This window comes from Nasonia vitripennis (genome assembly GCF_009193385.2).
Source record: "Nasonia vitripennis strain AsymCx chromosome 3 unlocalized genomic scaffold, Nvit_psr_1.1 chr3_random0005, whole genome shotgun sequence".
NCBI lineage: Eukaryota > Metazoa > Arthropoda > Insecta > Hymenoptera > Pteromalidae > Nasonia > Nasonia vitripennis.
Window position 1 is genome coordinate 2,227,487 of NW_022279624.1, and position 23,444 is coordinate 2,250,930.

Below are 23,444 nucleotides of genomic sequence, written 5' to 3' on the forward strand. Positions count from 1 at the left end.
TCGATGCTGAGGAACGTAGGTAACCGAGTTGAGCCCAGACTCCCTCACCCTATGCAGAGGAACGTAGGTGTCGGGGTTGAGTCTGTCCAGAGGATGGCCGGTCGATGCTGCTCGAAGTTGACGACCGGACGATGCGGCAGGAAGCAGACGGCTGGACGATGCAGAAGAAAGCAGACGGCAGGACGATGCAGAATGAAGAAGACGAGTTTGATCCTGAACCTCTAATCACCTTGGTGGATGGGGGATATACGGAAATGTCAAACTTCAAATGATAAGCCAAAAAAGGCTAGTTAACGGGACCCACGGAAGTATTGTTCAACGATAGTACCTGTGGGGATCCGGTGTCGGAGGGCCACTTGTGCAGAGCTTGCTCTGCCTACGTAACATAAAAAAAAAACACACACACACATACATCCATACGGACATTTTCTAAAAACACTTGATTTGAACTTCTAACACACCAAAAAGTATTTTTTAGAAGTTTTGTAGAAACTCAAAATTTTACTATCACAAAGCTTCCTCTAGGAGGAAGAAAAAATCGTTATAGTAAATAGATAAAAGCATTCAAAGACTTTTTAACAAGAGATTCATAATTTGATAATTTGTTATTGTCTTGTGAGATGCAGTTTCTTTTTATATTAAAAAAAATATGCGAGGAACCGAAAAGACTCTACGGACATCTCGCGGTAGTTTCGGGAACTCGATACTTTACCGACCGATGTTTGTAAGTAGTTTAACCAGCGCTTGGTCAGGCATCACAAGATAACTGAACAACAAATCGTCTCGAATAACTATATCGACAGTTCATAATAGTTATAAAAAAATTATTGTATTTCCCTTAGTATCTTTGTCTACTTTATTTTGCGTCACTTATTGTTTCACAAATATAAAGTAGTTTATTATACCTTGACTTATAGCAAACTTGAAATATCCGCTTTTCAAGCGCAATTTTTCCTGTTAGTATTACAATAGTATCTGGTTTCAATAGAGGTATAATCATTGTAATCATCAAAGACGTGAATCGATTTCACAAATTCGCTGGGATACACGAATTTGCTACTCAGATGTTGAGTTAAACCGTTCAGAAGAAAAGACCAACTTACGTAATGACAAATTGGCTCTCTAAATATTGACAAAGCTTCATAGCATAGGTACGGCGGAGAGCATAATAATACGGACAAAGAACAACGTATACATTAGCTCAGATGCATGGAGGCATGTGATTTAGCGAGGCACCGACACGTTATCGCGTGTATACCAAAGTCAAACCTATGATCATCGCGACAAGTAGGTTTCATCCTCTCTCGCGCGTCGCGGCACTGAAAAAAAGCTCTCGGACGTTTATAACGGCGTGCGCGCATTTATCACTGCAAGTCTATCAGCAAACAGCGGCTGCAAAGCTCGAAGGCACGCATTAGGCTGCAGGGGCATGCATCCGCAGTGCAGTAGGATCAGGTGAGGACGGGGTTAATGTTAAGGTTGTGCATAGTCGCGCGAACGATATAAGTACCGCGGCGGCGACGAGCGGAGACGAGCGGAGACGAGAGAAAGTACGGAAAAGTAGGGAAGCGGAGCATAAGTGAAACCGCCATAACAGTGAATCGCAGTCGCGTCTTGCGCACGCGGGGAGCACAGGGCGCAGGCGTCGAGTCTCCCCGAAGCAGCTATCTCCGTCTGGCTGACGGCGAATGCCCGCGGGGCCAGCGGCGCAATCAATATGGCAATGTCCGCTCGGCCTCGCAGCGCCGTCGTAGCTCGGAGACGTCGGCCAGTCAGGGCTCGTCCTTCGCCGGGAAAGCATCGCAGCCTCAGCCGCGCGGCGCCGCTATCTCATCATCATCTCCCATCATCCTCAGCAGCCCACTGCATCCCCATCGCAAGCTCGAGAGCCGCAAGCAAGCTGCACACCCAGCGAGTTCGCCGAGACGAGAAGAGACGAGACGAGACGAGACGAGACGAGGAGCATCCGCGATCCGCGAGTTCGGAGGCACGAGCAGCGCAGCGAGGTCGCCCTAGTTTCGCCGGCCTTTCGAGTGCAGAGTCGCATCGTCGTCGACGCGGGGCTGCGATCCCAGGCACGAGAATTCCGGGGAATCCGTCCAGCGGTCGCGCGCGGGGGGCTGCAGCGCCGGGCTGATCTCGCAGCCGAACCCTACAGTGTAGAGGCGGGCAGGCAACAGGACAGAGAAACAGCGAGAGAGTGAGAGAGAGAGAGAGAGAGAGAGAGAGAGAGAGAGAGAGAGAGAGAGAGAGAGGCAACAAGACAGCAGCCGCACTAGTCAATCGGGAGGTAAAATCGATAAGCCGGTACGACGATCGAGTCACTGGGCTTGCGGCAGGCCCTGCGGCTTCTACGGCGACGGCTGCTTGGTGACAGGAATTGGTCCTTCCGTGGCGATTTACGGCAACACCCCCAAAACGGCCAACCCTCGTCGTCGTGGTGCTGCCGGGGACCCGCAGTACGCCGCGGAGCTTCGCGAGAGGGAGACACCGGATCGGCGAGATCCGTCTCGGCCCGACTGGCCGTGCAAGAGATGGAGGACAAGGCGTCCTCGCGCTTCTCCGAATATCTCTTTGCCAAAATGGACGGCCAGGACGTCTCGGCCTCGCAGGGTCCCCGTAAGATGACCGCCGACACCAGGAAGTGGATGCGTGACAACCTTCTTCTCATGGTCACCCTCTCCGGCGTTGTTCTTGGTGTCGTACTAGGTGAGCCTTCGTCCCATTTTTCTTCTCCCATACTGCGCATCTCGAGATACTTGGGTTCACGTCCCGCTAGGCTAGCATATTTGAATCTTCAGTATATGTGAAAGAAACGACTGTATTATTTCGAGTCAAAAATTTATCACACCCCCATCATATTAACTTTGTATGAATACTGAAATCACTCATGTCTTTTTCTATTGTCACTTTATACGCTCTGAAAATCTGTTAGGATGTATCATATTCGTGGTTAGATAGGGCATACAAGGAAAACTTGAAGATAGAATCGGACCCGTGAGCAGCGAAAAAATTCCCTTGCATACTCTATCTAATCACGAATGCGTGTACCATATTTTATGGCATAATCATGCTTGGCCAAAATATAATATAAAAGCCATAATTAACGATTGTGGATAACAGACCATGAAAATTCCTTTGGAAAATTAGTTTCTATTGTGTTTGGAAAGCAAGTCTAGCGATTCTTATACACTTGACTTTATGCATGATATAATAATTTCTCACGTAAATAAGAAATGTGTATACTTACTTTTTGGTAATCAAAATGATGTTTACATATCTTTTTAAAACCGAGTGTATTTATAAAAGATAGAAAAAAAAATGTTTAGAATTTTGTCGAAAAAACTTAATCAAACTTCAATCTGCAGTATACGCCGCGGTGATCGACTTATATGCCATATGTAAAATGATGAAATCATGTTAAATAAATAAAATCTGGATGCACATGAAGAAACAGCAATATTATACTCTGTGAGATTTTTTTCTTAAATTTGATCATTGAGTTTTGTTTGAGGTTTATTGCATTGATCTGCTAAAAATGACTGTACAAACAAGAAAGAATTAATTTTTTTATTGGAAGAAAGTAGGTAACTACATTTTCCTCAGATGAGTATAGTAAAAGAAATTTTGTTTCCATGCTGACGGCTGTAAAGTGTAGCATGCCAATACACTAGTAAAGCAGGGCTTCCTAATCGTTATAATGACAAACTTCCTGAAATATAGAAAGGAGTTAAAATATTCAAGAAATTTTGAAAATTCAACAGCATGAGTCTGTGTGCTTGCTTTTTGCAATTTCAAGGATAGACATCCTTGAGCAAAATAATTTTGGTTTAGGATTTTGATACTTAGGGAATAATTTATCGTCGCGAACGACCCAGTTTGAAATTAGTCGTACCTTACGTAAATTTGGTCACGTCATCTATTTAAAACGTAGCAATTGACGCACGAGGGTTTCCTTCAAATGTCTCATCGGGTTAAGTCTAAATGCTACTCGCGACGGAAACACGAGAATCACCAAGCGATGGCGCATGACCCACCGAGTGTCAGCATTCGATAAATCACTCGTTAGAAACGTAATCACCTTCTTCTGCTTTCTCAGCATCCAGTCAATCCCTCTTAATAACTGATGCTTTCAAAGGCAAGGTTGACCCATTTAGTTTCGTCGATGCCTAGCTTATTCATATTTCTTCTCATATATGCACATATATGATCTCAGAACCCAAATTAATTTTAATTACCATAATCAAATTCGTGCAAAATTCATATGAATCTCAATGCGAGAGTTTTATGATTCGAACAAAAAACATTAAAATTCTAGAATATATAATTTAATTACAGCAATAAATAATAAGAATTCTCAAGCAATGGAATTTAGAAAAGATAATATTTTTCGCTGCGATGATGTTTCTGTAATTATAGTATATTGTGCAACTAGGGGGGAAAATTGGCTTTTTCTAGCGAGGTGATGTTTTGAGTACGAGTGGGAGTCGAGGGCGCCGTAGGCCGCCGGAGACGGACACGAGTGCTCAAAACATCACCCGAGTCTGAAAAAGCCACTCTCCCCTTTTTACACACCGTACTTTTTATGATAAGTACACGAATAGGCCTCTTATCATGCATATGAAAGGAATGGGAAATTCGAGAACTTTTTAAAGTAAAACTTTTTAATTATAAATAATAGTATATTGAAAACTTTAAAAATTTCGAAAATTTTGCAAATTTTGCAAATTTTGAAAATACTTATATAGACACACACATCCATCGGATAGGCTGCAGAGTGAGGAAAAAACTACTCCCTTGGGAGGAAAAAGTTTTTTCCTCCCAAGGGAGTAGTTTTTTCCCGCTGCTAAGAAAAACTCGATTTTCCATTCATTTTACATGCATGGAAAGTGGCCTTTTTCGTGCACGTATTATGAAAAATATTTTATATTTTTACTCTTTGTAATTTTGTATCCACTATAACTTTCTTGGCGCGATAGAATAAGCAATATCTATAGTGAAAGAAACCATCTTTATAAATACTATTTCGTACACTTTATAAAACGAGTACCTGAATTTGAATACGAATTGAATGATCTGATGGCTGTGATAACCGGCTATATAACGTATGATATATCTATATTATATTTTGATTTGATGGAATAAAATATTATATTCTTGTAATATTAGCATGTCATTGAAAAACTTATTATAGCTATAGTTTATGATTAAAAGGCTGCTAAAATCTTTAAAATTTGGATACTCAAGAAATATAGACGAATTTGTAGACTTAAAAAATTTGAATGGCGATTTTATTGATTATAGCATTGGGTTAAGAAATTATTTTTCATATAAAATGTTTACTTTGTGATCGATAGGATTTGGCTTGCGACCACTGGGCTTTGGCGGAGACGCTGTGATGCTGATCAGCTATCCAGGAGAACTATTTATGAGGCTTTTAAAGTTGATGATTCTTCCGCTTGTCATCGCTAGTTTAATATCTGGTAAGTATAATTTTATACGATGTATAAATGCTCACACAACACTTTATAAGTATATTTTGAAAAAAACTAACAAAATCTATTGGGAACTCACACATGAGCGGAACTCATATATATGGGGCGGAATCCAACACGGCGGAAGCACCCCACACTTTACACAGTGCTTAGATGGATGGTAGTTAGTTTTCGGCCAAAAAATGATATCCATGAAGAATATTTGTGATTATGCTGGTACTAATCCTGGACAACCTAAATTTATAGAAGGTGAAAGGGTTTATCAGGCTAAGTTCATCATTAAATGTGGAAGAAATGTAGTTTCTAAAAACAGTGGTACGATCAGCTTCGAAGCTATCTGCTTGCAGACTATTGCTATCAAAGATAAACATCCTCACGAAATTAATGGTGAAATATCGACAGGTGGCGATATTGTTCATTGCTCTTGCACATGCAAAGCTGGTCTAGGCGAGAAATGTAAGCACATTATAGCTGCTCTTTTATATATTTACCAGTAAGTTTGTAACTTATACCTAACCTATTTACCTTACATGTTATGCATTTGACCTTTTGCAACTAAAAATATGTAAAAATAATGACTTTTTTGGAAATGCAGTGAACACACTGTTGTCCTTCGAGTGATATTTGAGATATATAAAGCAATTTTCATGAACTAAACAAATTTATCTTTTCGGAGTTGCCGAAGATATTCTGCTTGTTTACAAAGCGTTCGTTCGGCCTCGGGAAGCGATGAAAACTAACACTCAAATTATTGGCTGCTGTGCTCCCACAACCTGTTACTGCACAATAATCTCTGTTAGAACTTTTTCTACGTGGTGCGAACTCTCCGACTTCCATTATAATTATTTTATTATTAAAGAATGCAAATAAGATGCAAATTGCTATGCTTCCCAATGCAAACTTGTGGGACGCAGTACTTTCACTGCTCGCCGCGAGGGGTCAGGGCAAGTGTGTGAGTTCCCAATAGTGTGCTCATTTTTGCTATGTGCGGAGAATCAAGACTAATGATGCAAAAGTTTTCAAAGTCGTATTTGTAATCTACTTTTACGTGCAATGACTCTGCTTTGTCTTGTAGTTAGGGCAAACAGAACCAGAACATTTTTAATTAATCACAATTAGACTTGTGACACTGCTATTCTTCTATCCGGATTTTCTCATATGAAAATTCCACGCGGAAAGAACGTACTAAAAGCCGTATAGTCGTTAATTAGCCAATACTTTCAATCGAAGCAATACTAACATGGCGATCGCTAAACTTCATTTCCGTTACTGAAAAACCTTGGGTTCTGTTTAGTTTCTTAATCGTTTCTGAATTGCTAATGTAAATCTGTAATTCACATTTGACAGGGTCAGCCAGCTTAAATGCTCGCATGAATGGAATGATCGCCGTTCGTACGTTGGTATATTTCATTCTGACGTCCTTGTTGAACGCTATTCTGGGGGTCAGCCTAGTTCTTCTCATTCACCCCGGCAATCCTGGCTTGCGGGAATCGATACCACCCTTGGCACAAGCTAGAGCTGTAAATATTTTGGACAGCCTACTGGATCTCGGAAGGTAAGAAAAACTAACCTTTATAAGTTTTGTCTCATTGCCAGATTGGCTGGAATTCAAGTTAGGAATAAACATTTTTACACACTTGAATATTTTTTTTTTACGATTCGTGCTTGATTACATCATGATATAAATATAATATTTTAACATTGCACATGCCTGAAATTTCTCTCGACGGCTATATAAAATCATTGTTTTTGTTATTTCAATTTCAAAAAACTTATATAGCTAAATGATAAGCTAATATTTTAGTTTTTTAAGTACTAAATTATTGGATACTTACGTATACTTACGGATCGATACTGCTCGAGATTTTAATTTTTGAAGTAATTTGTATGCGTTTGAAAAAAATTACATACATTCAATGTTAATTTTTACCTTTTTTACATTTTAAATATTTTAAGAGGACACCTTGTATAATTTTCCTGGGTTTTATGATTTAAAAATTAAGTTTATTTAAAAGAGTTTTTTAGCGGAAAATATAATATAATATTTACACATTTACACCCCATAATGTGTAAAACTTAAACACTTTACATCGAAAAATTAAGTTTTTACTAGCAATCCACTAACAATTGACGATTTTGGAGTAATCTCCACTCCTTGTAGGTGTAGGATATATCGAATGTGATACGCGATTGGCTTCATCGTAAGGCTGCGTTTACATGGAGTCTGGAAATCTGAAGAATGGCAAATTGAAGAGACCGCGAGATTTAAATTCAACGTCAAAAGTATAAAAAAGTCATCATCATAAATGTTAACGCATCAGCAAATCATAATTTTTTCGAAAATATGCTTGTAAATTTCATAACCTCAAAATGGCGTATGTCGCGAGATATTCATATTGACATTCTATCTTGGATTCATAATATTTTACTTACATATTTGTAAAAACTGAATGCTGTTTTTTAAAATAATACAAAAACTTTTCCTAAGGTGGATCACAACATTTATGATGATGACTTCTTTATACTTTTGACGTGAATTTTTTTTTTTTTGTAGTGGTTTGTGTTTGGATATTATATTAAAAAATAAAAATAACCAGTAAAAATCTACCTTTATTGCTAATAGTCATTTGAAAAATAACAATAACGATGAAATGAAAAAAATTTAAAGAAGCTATTGTCTTGTTAAAGAATATGGTTATTCTGAGAATTAAAGTCATAGCCATATATCTGTGATTCCTTTTCGCTCTCATGCGCCGGTTAAAATAGACTTGCAATCGATAGTTTTGCAAGCCTATTTTATTCAGACGGTACATTGTACTATGCAACTTTAGGTAGCGAATCTCACAAACCTACGGTTGCATGAACATAGAATTCGTAAAAGTATCAGTAGACAATTATCGATCATCGCGCTCGAATGAATTGACACAGAAATTTGAAATCCGAAAACACGCAGTTGATCCGTTCAAGAGTTTCAAGGCAGTTCTTGATTTAACATGAAAAATTGTTAGTTGTGTGCTCCAGCTATACATGCAATTACTTTCATAGCGTGCATACAAAGTTATTTTAGAACATTATTTCTTGCACTATATAAGTATAGCATGTGCAATTGATTTTCAAATCGCTGATTACGCGCATCAGAAGTTAGAAAATTTACTTTCAATACGAAATATAAAATGAAATTCTACCACCCGATTTTATATAGATATCCTTTTTTAAGAATGCTCATATTAGTTGAATGAAAATAAGCGAATGAACTGTTTAATCATTTGCATATATTTTATTTTAGGAACATGTTTCCGGATAACTTATTCCAAGCAGCTTTTCAACAGGTTCGTAAAGCTAATGACATGTGATGCAACACGGGAGTAAAATCATAGGTTGTTCCCTGAGATTGAGTGCACTGCATTTGATCCATCCGCGAGAATGATGGATTTCACTTCCGCGTTGCATACGTAACTTTATTCGCGACTCAACTGTATAACCGCTTTGTCGAATTAGCAACGTATAATGTACGGATTAATTAGTATAAGCGGATAAGCCAGATAACTGATTAACGGCAGTAAAACGCTTCGGACCAGCAAAAGCAAAAATAAAGTGAATTTGCGGAAATAAAACCTAAGAGGAAAGCGGTTGCAACAGTTGATTCGTGCATCATTAATTTTTGTTATTTTAACAAAATCAAACTTGCCACAAAACAATTTTCTCTATTGTAGGCTCATACAGTTTACGTGCCAAAGAAAACTAACTTCCAGAATAACAGCGATCGATCAACAGATCCTGAAATGGTCGGAGAGGAAGAATTGATAAGAGTTGTGCAGTACCGAAGTGGTACCAATACTTTGGGAATCGTATTTTTCTGTTTGGTTTTTGGCACTTTTCTTGGAACGCTTGGAGAAAAGGGTCACGTCGTCATCGATTTTTTCAAAGCCGTGTTTGAAGTCATAATGAGAATGGTATCAACTGTTATGTGGTTAGTATATGATGAAATGTAGAGCTGATCAGAGTGGTGAATTGTGGCATGGGCAAAAATCACATTTCATGACATTTTTACGATTACAGGATGACCCCAATAGGAATCACATCGGTGATAGCTGGTAAAATCCTTGGAGTGGCGGATCTTTCGCTGGTGATGTCCCAGCTAGCCTGGTTTATCATCACGATTGTCATCGGAGTGTTTTTCTATCAACTAGTGATAATGCAGTTAATATATCTGATCATCGTGAAGAAGAACCCATTCAAGTTCTACGCTGGTCTTGCCCAGGGTACTCTCACCGCCTTCGCCATGGCATCAACGTGAGTCGTCGACCTTCAGTTCCATTCCCTCCGATAAACCAAACTCGCCTACCTCACAGAGTCTAGGCTCGCAGCACACTTCCACTACGATCTCTTTACTTGAATTATTTTGTTTCTTACCATTTCCTATTGCCTCGCAATCACCCCTTCGTTATACTTCATACCTTACCGCGTTCTTAGCAATAATTTTACCCGCCTGACAATGATAAAACTGTGCTCAGGTCAATTATTAATTCGACTTTCGCGTGCCTTAACTCGAGAACTCTCAACGTCTCGGGGTATACATGACGTTAGTGAAGTGGGCGTCGCGCGCTGCACTGAGAATCAATGACGCCTACGTAAACCGAGAGCAAACTTCCCGCTAGCACTGAAAATGTAATCAATGAGCTATTACTGGAGCTATTTCTTTCTTGACATTTCCTGCAATCGCATTAAGACATTGAGGCAATTTTTATCGGCAGTCGCACGTTCTCCTTTCCTTCTTCTGTTATTATTCCTTCTTCTATAACACGACACTCGATATAGCGTCTCATAATTCTGGTACTTCGGGCTTGAGGCTACTTTTCGACGTCAAATGAGCCATAACGCGGGACGTCAAAGAGCAGATAGTAAGCCCCTCGTACTGTCCGAGATTATTTATTGACAAGATAGTGTGTTTCAGCCAGCTGAATGAAAAGAAAAGGCTTTGCGAGGTCATGGCGGTCCTCTCCACATATATCCGTCCCATTCTTCCGGCTGTAGCCTTCCACAGCGCTATATTGCCAAAATTTTCATTCGAGTGCCGAATCGACGAATGAGCGTTGTGAAAAGCTGCAGGCTCTGATCTTTCATCCTTTGCCCGTTTGTCTAACGAACCTCGTTCTTCCTAGACGTTCATATAGCTCACAATGGGAGAAATTGCCATCTCCCCCTGAGAAAAGTACAGAGGTATGCAGCTCCGGGTGGCACTTAGGATGTCGACTGGTTCCGGCCTCATCTCTCGAACTCTTCCACATGCTTGCATCGCTTCTCTGAACGAGAGTAGAGCACTTGTACGCGTATATTGCTGCTGTCTCGCAGCATCTGACGCATGCGCGCGCGCGATTCATTCAAAACGTTGCTGTTGAACTGCGAGGATGAGACATGAGACCGCGAGAACGTCGGGTAGCTCCGAGACGCTTCTCAAACCGAGAGTCGGCTGACTCCGTGTCACCTGGACTGGTTCCGGCGCGGAAGCCTTTGGAGTCTCATTTTCCTGCTATACTTTCCTTCGCATCTCCCGGAAGGCCAAATTGTAGTTGTTTTTTAAGCGCGACGCGTTGGTCGTCTGATCCGCGGCTTCGCATCCTCTGTGCGTAACTTCAATGATGGAACATGTTTGCCATCGTCGATGAAATGGGAAGACGAAACACGAGAACAGAAAGAAAGAGGCGCAGGATTAGGGAGCGGCTTTCGCGCCAAAAATGCCACTTATTTAAGTACAACGCATATGAACCGGGGAAATATCGTTTGGTCACGCCGATTGGCAAGCTCTTTCTCTTCCTCTTTCTCAATCTCTCTATTCCAGGCATCTTAAGCGTGTGACCATTGACGAACGAGAGGAGGCCCGTATACGAGCGGACGATGTACTTACTTACTTACTCAATTTTTTGCACTCATTTTTACATTCATCCCAGCTCTTAATTGTGTAGTAGAACTGTAACTGTAAGCCAGAATCGCGTGCATCAACGATCTCATTTTCCCGGTTCGTCGCGCTCTATAACAACAAAAGCACCACAATAGTCTTGACTTGCCACGTTTACGGAGATCGCTTCTCTAAACAACCTCTACATCTACCTGCCATCCCATCAATTTCCCGATATACGTATTATGCAACCATTATATGATTATACTGATCGTTCATCGTACATACAATCAATTTAATCTAGTCGATCGATCAGCATGACTTTTTGTTATATACCAATATCCGAAAAACTTTCACCAAAGTGGACGAGAGACTTCGGTAGCTCACGATACAGTCCTATATGCTCAAGTACCCAGCACGTGAAACGGAATGTAACATCTCGCGAAAGCCCGGGAGGCCGAGCAAGCCTCTTTCATTCTCATTATATAATTGATCATTGATTCGGCGATTGAAAGTCCCCGGGCCGGTAGTTCACAGCGCGATGACGAGTTGCGTAAGAAGCGCGCGAAGGAGCACAAGAAACGAGAAGGTTGAAAACAAAAGAGAAATTAGAACAAACGAAATTAAAAAAAGACAGCGGGTAGTCGAACAATTGAAGTCAATCTAATTGAAGAATGTCTTGTGTGTGGATTAACTTTTTCCAGAAAAGAAATACGCTCTGTACATTGTGCGTGCACAGCGTGCTCTGTACACTGAGAACCGAACACAGACTGTATGATATCAATGACGATGTATTAGAACGCGCGCGTGGCATGCGGCCTTTTGCAGGTGGTCACGAGAGTTCATGGTCGCTGAGGTGCTGGGTAAGTAACGATGGCCGCAAACGATACATGCACCTTGTATGTTCCAGGTGGTTTTATTTATCATAATATAGCGGATAAAGAGTGTGGAAAAACAGGTCTACAGCTCTGTGATAGTGTGCACGTGGGGGTACTGCAAGGGGGAGGACGGCCCGTGTGGCGATGGTGTTGTGCCTTATTAATTATAATAAGCCTCTACCAGACATCCAGAGATCTAATCTGAGAAAGAGAGAGATTGAGCGAGATTGATGGACTAATCATCATCGTTTCACACTTCTAATCATATTATCGCGATTTTATCATTTCTTTTCCAGTCATATCCCATCCCCCAACTCGGTCATTCTGGCTGCTTCATGCGCGTTATTTCGCAGTTTCGCCGTGCACATTATTTATAATTCATATGCTATCATCAATCTGCTTTTCTTGATCTTCCATCAATTGACTCTAATCTAACATGGCACCTTACCAATCTTTCGCGCATGTGCGATATTCGGCAATAAAATGGACTAGTTTAATTGATCAATCTTTCTGTGTGCTCCGCTTGACTATATTATGCGAAGACTTTACGAGATCTTTCGATCGATTGACGCGCTGTTCTTGCTATAAAAGTGTGTCAACTAAATGGTGAAAAGCGGACATTAGCTAAATAATAGTGGCGATGATGTTACGATTATATCAGCAACTTAGGAAGGATTCTGACGCTAACGTTATTAACATTCGTTTGGCTAATGCCAGAATGGCCCTAAGAATTTAGGAGAGGCTGCAATTTGCCAGATGCATAATACCGCCTGGCAATAATAATGAAGCGCCGAAGAAATAAAAATGAATAAATATATAAACCATATGTCACGAACTCGACAGTTGTGCTAACAAGGCTTTGCGCAGGGCTGCTGCACTACCGGTGACCTTCCGACTGATGACGGAAAAGCTAAGAGTCGATCCAAGGGTCACGAGATTCGTCCTGCCCATCGGTTGCAATATTAACATGGATGGCACTGCTTTGTTCGTTGCTGTTGCTAGTATCTTCATCGCCCAAATGAATGGCATTCTACTGGGCTTTGGTGAAATCGTAACCGTCGTGTAAGTATTTTACAACTTTTCTTCACTTTCTATTCATAGTACGTAAAACCCGAGCAAGAGGCACTTCGATCAAGCAGTAATGAAGGTGCTGTTGTTTGCATACGCTTGTCCCATTGACTCTTTCTACTCCTGAGACTATCTCTCCGTGAAACATTTCATTTCATCTATTCGTCCCTCAAGGACATAGCTTCAAAAGCTAACAAAAATTAATTTCTTGATTTCTCAAAGGTTGACATCAACTGCAGCATCTGTATCTTCAGCCTCTGTACCAAGTGCAGCGCTAGTTCTACTTTTGGTTGTTTTGAGTGCGATCGATGCGCCAGTTCAAGACGTTTCATTGCTCTTTGCCATTGATTGGTTTGTGTAAGTATTTAGTTTGCTACTTAAAATATTATTATTTTCAAGCTTGCCAAAGTAAATATCAAAAACATTGAGATATTTAAAAACAGGTTGTAAGCAAAAAAATATTATCTAAATAAAATTATCTGGAAATCATAAAGACAAAATATTCAGTCAGACACCGCGTTTCATAGCTATTAAATAAAGCTGAGATGAAGGAAAGTATTGCTATCTAGATAGCTTTATAGAAAAATAATTTTCTGCGTAACGAGTTATCTACTTGTAAACTAGTATCTAAATAGTGAGTTAGCTAGATAATTTCTGAGATAACTTCTACAGGTTTTACATATCATCACAATTATCTAAAATAGTTATCGAAATAATTTTTTATCAGCTTACGAGTTGATAATGATCTAGATAAAAATCAACTTTAATATAGGGTTTTTAAAGGGTATGTAGATAGACAAGCTTAGTCAACAAACATTATTGACACATTTGAAGGACTTGTTCAATCAAAATGAAAACCAATCAAAATGAAAATAGAAGTATCTTGGTTCATCTGCTTTATTTGATGAGCTTTGTGTGTTTATATTTTTTACAGGGATCGCGTTAGGACAACGAACAACATGTTAGGCGACTGTTACGCAGCTGCCGTTGTTGAGCATCTATCTAAAAAAGAACTTATGGCTTTGGACGCTGCAGCATATCAAGTAAGCGATATATGTATTTTGTATTGGTATATGTATATGTAAAACATATACAATGATTATAGCTCTCAAAAAGTGAAAAGAATATTTTATTTACGACTGAACTATAATAGTCATTTTATTCCCTGAAAAGCGGTACTAAAGTAGCTTTTTATTCCCTCATACAGTTTTTCCCTACAACAGCGGGAATGAAATTACTTTATTCCCGCAAATGCAAGAGTACAATTTTTAATAATTAAAACATTTAAAAAATTTTTAGAATAATTTAAAAAATATTTATTGTGTATAGAAAAATTTATTGTGTATATAAAAATATTTATATATGTATAGAGTAAACTTAGAGAAAGTGCAAAGATGTTTACTCAAAGATAGGTTTATTTTTAATTACAGTTATTTTTCACAATCAATAATATGAAGTTGCATGAATAACAATAGAACTTAAAAAGAACATTAATTGAAATATACTACATTTCCTCCCTCCTTAATAAAAATTTCTTGAATTATCTCGGTGGAGAGTAAATAGTTCCTGATTTGCGGATCCGAGATGATCGTCGAATCAGCGGTGTGTTTGGAATTAAAAATGACTGTTCTTGAGGTGAACGTACAGTACGTTGATCTTGAGTTTGAAACGAAAATTCTTCTTGAAAAGTTGCAGAGGTAGATAGATTTTGGAATGAATCATTTACAGTAGGTGGAATAGATGCGTGAGATGTTGAGGATTGAGCTTCCATTTTAGTCGTTGAAATCTCAACACTTGAAGTTAGTAAAGATTTTGAAACCAATGATTCTTGAGTTGACGTAGCTTGTATAGTCGATGATTTTTTACTCGACACAGTCTGAGAAGTCGAAGGAGCTTTATATGATGGTGTAATTACTTCAGTATTTACTTCTTGTTGTAAAATCGAGTACGACGTCGCGTGCTTGTAGTGGAAAGCATTGTCAAATTAGCACCAATGTTATCCTCAAAAAATATTACTCTTTCTGATTTCTTTCTTGTTTCTTCCCCTTCTTTTGATTTCTTCGTAAAAGCACGAATTTGATCGACCTGTCGTTCATACTTTTTTCCATGTAACTGATTTCATAATGCAAATCTCCTAGTCAAAATTAATTTGTCCTGGAATCCATCCAATGTCCATTTATCTAATTTTGGATTAACGGAAAGAAAATAAACATTTTCAAGTGATTTAAATTCTCGGTATGCATTGATAAAATCAGCTTGATGTTTCTCAGCAATCTTCTCGTTGATAGGTTCGGGTCGAACAAGATCTAATCGTGCGCGAATGTTTCACTTTAAAAATAATAAAGCACGGGGTTGTCCAGTAGTTGGATGAGGAGCTTTTCTATATTGTCTCAAGTTCCGTTGCAAAGAACCTTGTGTCGTATCCATTTTAAGTAAGGCTCTTTTTTTTGTACTCACACATTTTTCTGCTTGACAATTTGTCGAAGGGTGATAAGGAACAATAAGTTTGTGATCTCATCTCTCAACTCATCTGAAACAAATTGACGGCCATTATCTGGAACAACAATACTAACCAATTTTTGATTAACCCATTATCACTTGGTTACCACAACTAACCATTTTTTCCGTGTACCTATTAAGGGGATGTTAACGCAAAAGCTTAGCAAATCCACCACGGGGTATTTTGTATTTCCAAACTTCTAGAAAAACAGAAAGTCCGATTGAAATTTACTTTCGGTACACGGAAAAAAATGTTTAGTTGTGGTAACCAAGTGATAATTGGTTAATCAAAAATTGGTTATGAGAACTAAGTGCTTGGTTAATTTGACCAAGCCGACTTTTTTACAATGAAAAAGTCGACTTTATAGGTTACTAACCAATTTACTTGGTAAGGACAACAATTTTTCTGGTTTATCACTGTTTTCATAGTGGGTCAACCAACATTTTTGTTGTAATTACCAAGATATTAGTTGAAGTCCGAGTTGCAGCTTATATTTTCAAAAATTTTCTTATTTACCAACTGCATCGCTAGCGCGACGGCAGAGTCTCCGCCTTTGGAGTTGAAGGACCCGTGTTCGATCCCCAGTGAAGAAGACATTTTTTTCAGATATATTAATTGTATTATAAAATTCCCTGGTAGAAATTAATCTAGAAACTGGCAAATTTTTAGGATTTTAACACAAGAACTTGTTAGTTTTTAGGTTAATTTCTACCAGGGTTGTAAACATGTAGATTAAATGTAAAAAATAATAGCACACTTGTAAACGGGTCTATAAAATAAATCTGCATGAATAAATAATAATAATTAATAATAAATAATAAATAAAGAAAAGTAAAAAAATGAGGAAAAATTTTTTTCTCGTTGGTTCTGAAAACAAACTTGACTATTTTTTTAGTAAGCAGAACTAAATTATTTCCCGAGCCAACAATTATCTTGGTTTTACTGACAGATTAATTATCATTGTCGATATATTTTGTTAGTATTACAAACCAATATATTGATTAAGATAACGAATATTAAATGGTGTTTGTCGCCTCGTGACTACACAATATACAACCATACTGTTGGTTATGGTTACCAATTTTTCTTAACTAAGTCCACTTGGTAAATGATACCAACAAAATAGTTGGTGCGTATTTTCCCAAGCAATTTAGTTATCCCAACCAAGTACTTGGTTATCGCAACTAACCATTTTTTCCGTGTAGAACGATTCATTAAACTTAACATTACGGCGCTACAAACTCGGTTTTTCATTTGTAAACTTTATTCAAAAAGTTTTATGTAATAGAAAAACAGTGTTTTTGGGGTGACATCCCCTTGCACGGGCGTAAAGTAACTTTTTTCAGACCGGTGGGCAAACAAAAATTTGAGCGGGCGTTTTTCATTTCTTTTTACCCGCATATGCTGCACATGCTGGCAAAAAAATAATGAAAAGCACCCGCCGGGTACTATTATTTTGCTCACTTCTGACTTCTTTGCCCGCTAACGACTTTGTTAGAAAAAGTTTGGTATTAAGCACTCAAAATATGAACCAACTAATAATTCCTATTTCCGTTTGTGCAGTCCGAGACAATTCTTCCTACCACAATCGCCAATGGCTGTATATCGGCAAACAGAGTTCCAGATCCAGATACAGTTGTCGTCGAAATGCAGGATGAGACAAAAATACCCGGCATCGCCAAGTAAACATGCTTGTTGGTAGGGCTAGGCACAAGTCTTTCATCATTTTTTAGTAGTAACTAATAAGAATACACGGAAAAAAAGGTTGGTAACAGTAACAAAGTGCTTGGCAAAATACGCACTAACTATATTTTTGGTTAATCTTGCCCAGTATACTTGGTAAGCAAAATAAAAAAATTGGTAAGCCACCTGCTTTTTAGTAACATTTATCAAGTTCTTGGTAAGGTTAACCAAAAATATAGTTAGTGCGTATTTTGCCAAGCGCTTTGTTACTGTTACTAACCGTTTTTCCGTGTAGAAAATTTAGATTTATTCGTTAGTTTATCATGGTTTTAGAATAAATTCACGTCTGGTAGATGATATTATACAGAAACATCTAAAATATATAAAATATAAATGTTAATGTATTATTTACCAGAAGACTTGTTGTCTGGAGCATCACTATTTGAATACAAATGTGCCTAGGAACTTAATTATCTACCTGACAAATTAAATGTTTAATAAGAAGAACATTATACACTTTTTGTAATCGAGTATCGCTGCAGATTCTGAAAAAAAAAATGATTTTGAGTGAAAATTTGTATCATATGTATTTTCTTTAAATTTAATCTATTAATGTTATTTAAAAGGTTGGTTGCGCAATTTAGATCTTACAGAGGTTAGATTATATCGTAGATCTAGAAAAAAGAAATCCCACGCTATACGTAATGATTTCTAAAAGTGGAACGTATGAAACTAAATCACGCTAATATCTTCACCAGGATAATGAGCGTAGTTTCATCCTCTGGCTTGAAGTCTTTTTCTCCAAAATATTCCTATTTTTTAATTTTTTTCATAACCATGGGTGGCATAAATCCACACTTACCCCGGTGGAAATGAAAAATTAATAAAACTGTTCCAAAAGTGTGCCAAACTGTGCCAAATCATATACATTTCGGACATTTGGTTTGGCACACTTTTGGCACAGGTTGGCATTGAGAAATACATGCATGATAAATTATTGCCGTTTGGCATAAATTGACAGAGATTGATACGGCCACATTGTGTCATTCTGTGCCAATACAGTGCCAACCTGAGGAAAAAACTATGTTGTGATAAATGAAAAAAAAGCACAGAAGTTTGATTGTGTCATACTGTACCAAACTGTGCTTAACTGTGACAAACTGCTAAAACCGTACCAAACGTCCAAAATTTATATGGTTTGGCACAGTATATCACGGTTTTGGCATCATTTGGCACAGTTACGCACAGTTTTGGCACAAATTGGCACAGCATTTATTTCCACTGTGGTACCTATGTCACGCCCATCCGCTGCACAAGTAGTGTATATACTGAGAGAAATGTAGAGTTGGATTAACCGGAAACTCCGGCAGTTTTAACCGGAGCGCTCAAGCAGATGGTTTAAGGTTGAATCTGCCTTAGCACTACCGCTGTTTCTGCCTGGCAGTAAGCATAAATATAAAAATTGAATATTTAATAAGTGATTCATTGTTTTAGCATAAAAATTGGTTTACAAGTCCTCAGATTACAGTTTATCGTATTTGTAAATTTTCATGATCCCAAAGCAAAAGGTTTGCTTAGCTTTGACGAGCTTACGGCAACATCGGGTTTTAAGGGCAATGCAGGTCTACGGCTTTGAGATAAGCCAAGAGACTTTACAGGTATGTCACATTGTACTCTGAGGGCTTGTAAACCAATATTCATGGCTGAACAATGCATTGATTTATAATTATTTAAATTTTGTGCTTCAACATAAGTATACAAATTTTGAGGTTAAGAGGTTAGGTTGTACATATTGCAATGCTTATTCTCAAATCTTTCGAAAAACTTTTACAAATTCCACGAAACCAATAGGTCCTTTATGAATTTGTCACTCATTGTGATATGGTATGCTAAAAAACATAAACATATAAGTAAAACCTCACGTGTTCGGCGCGGCTGATATAGCGCGGGGAGGAGCCAAGCTTGGACTACTGCAATCTCCGGTAGAATCTGCCTGAGTCCACCGCTAAATCAGCTGTGGTCGTCCAAGGCTAATACCACAGGAAAATGTACGCCTATTCTAACTCTACATTTCTCTCAGTGTAATATAGCACCGTGCTTGTCGCGCGAGCATATATAGCAATATTTGTTTTCCAAAATCCGGGTAACTTAACTGCCGTAATTTATAACTTCCTACTAAAAAAGTTTAGATTTGTTCGCGCTCTGTTTCAGTCTATAAATTTTTATATGTATCATGGGATTTTTCGTTTGAAAAGATAACATTAAAGTAAGAATAGATATCAAAGGTATCCAATCAATGAGCAACTGTCATTATTATTCATATACGTAGAAATTTGGATATTCATAAAAATAGATTTGAATAATTATTTCATAAAAACTATTTGTATGGTTCCAGCATCAATGAGAGCAACCCTCTTCGGAAAGTAACGGAAGAAACCGTTTGACTCAAAATACACAACGGATTTCTGAAAATAATACGGTTGACACAAACTTTCAATAAAATGTCAGTGTTGTTCTGTACTGATAACGAATAACGACCGTACAACATTGGTACAACTTCCAACATCATATTCTTTCACCAATGTTGTACGGTCGTTATTCGTTATATATATATCCGCATACATATGTGTACGAGCAAAGATTATTTGCTACTTTAAAGAATTCATATCTGACGAATTCCTTGAAAGTCGTGCTCAAAAACATCAGAGGTCTTAATATCAAAAGCGCTATAAAGCTTGACGAACGAATAAGACATATAAACTAATGTATCTTTGATAACCCGTGATTTTTTGAGTCAATTTGAAGTAAAAGGTTATATGAAACATAAAAAAGCGAATAATGCGTGTTCTTGAATAAACACTAGCAAAACTTTGACATTGGACAAAGACTCTGTACGGGGAATTTAATGATGAACGCAATTTTTCTTCGATGTACGTATCACACGCAGACTGTGTGGTTTAAAAAACTTTATTTTAGTTCAAAATCAGAGATAAGTACACATTCATGCAAAACTATAAGAAAATAGTAATGCTTATCTTGACAGCAAAAGTCAATTTGTCGATCATACCAGATGTATATGTACGCGAAAGCCTACAAGTTATACTGTGTATAATAATTGCAAATTTACTGATCGTTTATAATCATTATAAGTTGTACATGCGTAACCTCAAACGATGTTCACACAATGTCAAATTTGTTACCAAGTCCTTCCCAAAGATCACCAATTAAACAACAATAATGTTAGAGCGACGTTTACACGTCTTATATATAATGATGTATACTTACATATAATTATTATGTGTTTCAAACGTAGCGTTTTGTGTAGTCGTGTGCGCTGCTCCGATCTCGTAGCGCACCGATTCGTGGTGCCTTATTTCAATGCGCCGACCGTTCCGGTGCGATGAAAGTATGTATTTTAAAGAGTTTTGTTCTGCATACGTGTGCATTTGTTCATCTGGTGCTTACCATCGAATGTCGACTTCGTCTGCAGGAACGTCGATTTTAACGCCGAATATCAGTATAATTTAATCTGTAAAGTCAATGTATCCCTTAAAGTAAGAACTGATGATCAATCCAGAATGAACCTGCAGATTAACTGAGCTTTATTTGTCGTACGCTTATATGACAGTGTAGTACGAGCAGTTTTCACTCGTGTAAATCAAAAAAATGTAAAAAACAAAAAACAAAGTCAGAGGAAGTAAGAAAACGAGTCCAGAGCTGCGTTATAGCTGCGATTTTTTCCATACTTGTGAAAGGTGCGCGTATTTTTTCGCGAAATTGGCATAAAATCAGCACTGAAAAGTGTTCATTTTTCTACATATAAAACCGGGATCTCAACATATTCAAGAAGTACAGAGAAACTTGAGAATTCATTAGAGCTATTACTTACTTACTCACTTACTCAAGAGTCACGCGATTTTTCGGAAATTTGACGACAGACTGATTCTCTACGAATACACGAAATGGACACACCAAGTATAACGAATGTATATGTATTGTACGAATATTTGGGAAAGATGCACGTGCAGGTGGAATGAGAGAGAGCGAGACTGGTTGTTAATCGTTTTACTGGCGCACCTTTTACGACAGCACGGTAGGTTTGATTCGCCTTTGCCAGTGTTCCCATTAGGAGTTAGCAGTAGCATATACGTACACATGTATTTTATATTGAGACAATCGATTAAATTCGATTAAAAGTTCATCACATTAATGTAAGTAAACAAAAAGTAGTCAAGCTACACACACTGTAATGTATAAGTTACCAAGACTTCAATTATACATGGCGAGTCTTCATCCAATTGGGTTCAAATTTGTCGTTCCGTAGCCTGGCGATGATTTGTTAATGACTCTGTGAAAGCATGAGTGTAAAATTGTTAACCAACCGGTCACCGGGTATATTGTTGAACAAGCCTCTACATGTTCCTTATCTATTCGTTATTGAGTGTTCTTGCAATATAGACTGACATACGCGTCTCTCGACCCCCTTGTAAACCTACTTATTATTATTATTATTATTATTATTATTGTTATTGTTAATGTTATTATTATATTACATAATTTAATTGATGTATTTCGATGGTACAAGACAGGCGATATGACACACGACAAATACAATAATAAAAAATCTTTTAAATTATTCGAAATTTCAGAATTTGGTCTTTACAATGTTAAGTGCTCATGCAAACGAAGTCGCGGGAGGCGAACAATTGCGAGATCGTCCGGTCAGGAGTAACCTTTGTTATTTAAATTCGAGAGTTATTAAAAAAAATATTGCGAGCAAACTTTGCGACGCGGTTCACGAACACTTATACACTTTAATTTATGTAGAGTATATCATCATGTACATGCATAATTTAACCGTACTACTCTAGATTATTATATTATACAAGTTCAGCGAGTTGCGTGGCAAATATTCGTCGCTATACGACGTTGTAACAATAACGGTTGCGATAAAATTAGCAATAGTTTTGAACACCTATTCAAACATTTGAACAGTTAAACAGTATAGAAGAACATACTACTAATTTTAATTGTCAAGTAATATGACAAGCATGATAAAATTGATTTTCGTAAGAAAAAAGAAATAAAACAGAGAAGGCGAATTCAACTTCACACTACACTATAGGATGTTATATAATATATTATGAGACGAAACGGAACGAAGGCTTTTGCTTCGGGGAACAATTTTTCGTATTCAACAAATAAATACTGCGTATATTAATGAGATTTAAGAGAAAACCAATAAGAGGACTGAACCCTTATAATCGACATCTGCCGCGGGGTGGGTCGTCATTTTAGAAAACGCATTTTTGAAACCAGTTGTACATGTGTACATACATTTAAAGCAAAAGCTATCGATTTCGATTTCTTTCGTGGAATCTATAAGTAAGCAGCGAGATACGGTGCGCCCTGCTCGCGAGGGCAGAGATTCAGAGAACAGATGAAATGGAATGTAAAAAATGCGTTATTTCCGCTTTTGTCGTTCAGCGTTACACATTATAATATGATATGTAGACAACTGTAAGATTAGCTAGTCACGAGGTTCTCAATGAAGATGCACAGGAGTTTTTCTATAGGAAAAATTGGCAAGCTGTGTGTGCTGGGTGCTAGAGCGTCTGCTCATCCAAGACCTGATATCAGATCATTACATGTTGTACATGTACATAAATTAAATGTTAATGATTTTAGACCGTAACGATCTAACGTCACATTATACTCCACTATGCAGGTGATAAACGGCGTCTGTTATATATACATGTGACAGTATTTAAGACTCAACGTGTTGTATAACAATATGTAGGTTTGTACGTATCATGCGTTGTTTATTTCCGCCCTACTTCTTCTCTCTGAACTCTCCCTCAATTCCTCAATTCCTCAATTACTCTCTGCAACCTGTGAGGGAAAATCAATGCGGGACAGAATAT

General features: G+C 38.0%; 1 protein-coding gene and 1 long non-coding RNA gene across 6 annotated transcripts; one reads left to right on the forward strand and one right to left on the reverse strand.

Annotated features, from left to right (window-relative positions):
• The first annotated feature begins 1,725 nt into the window (after positions 1 to 1,725).
• On the forward strand, positions 1,726 to 23,331 carry LOC100113834 (excitatory amino acid transporter). 5 transcript variants are annotated; one of them, XR_004227054.2, is made up of 12 exons: positions 1,726 to 2,709; positions 5,358 to 5,483; positions 6,843 to 7,050; positions 8,782 to 8,824; positions 9,209 to 9,465; positions 9,555 to 9,788; positions 13,137 to 13,331; positions 13,560 to 13,694; positions 14,272 to 14,380; positions 17,401 to 17,519; positions 19,916 to 20,029; positions 20,112 to 23,331. XR_004227054.2 is itself a non-coding variant. In XM_008219681.4 (11 exons), exons 1-10 carry the CDS (start codon positions 2,535 to 2,537, stop codon positions 17,521 to 17,523), a joined length of 1,605 nt encoding a protein of 534 aa, XP_008217903.1. In that variant the 5' UTR covers positions 1,726 to 2,534; the 3' UTR covers positions 17,524 to 17,535; positions 19,916 to 23,331. The 5 variants fall into 5 exon arrangements, 3 of the variants coding, with proteins under 3 accessions (XP_008217903.1, XP_008217902.1, XP_031781810.1); XR_004227055.2 differs by having other exon boundaries at positions 20,115 to 23,331; XM_008219681.4 differs by having other exon boundaries at positions 17,401 to 17,535; positions 19,916 to 23,331.
• On the reverse strand, positions 5,651 to 6,367 carry LOC103318138. Its single transcript, XR_001729327.2, has 3 exons — positions 6,021 to 6,367; positions 5,815 to 5,938; positions 5,651 to 5,729 (listed from the first exon to the last, which is right to left on the reverse strand). It is a non-coding gene; the product is annotated as an uncharacterized LOC103318138 (long non-coding RNA).
• Positions 23,332 to 23,444: the final 113 nt, after the last annotated feature.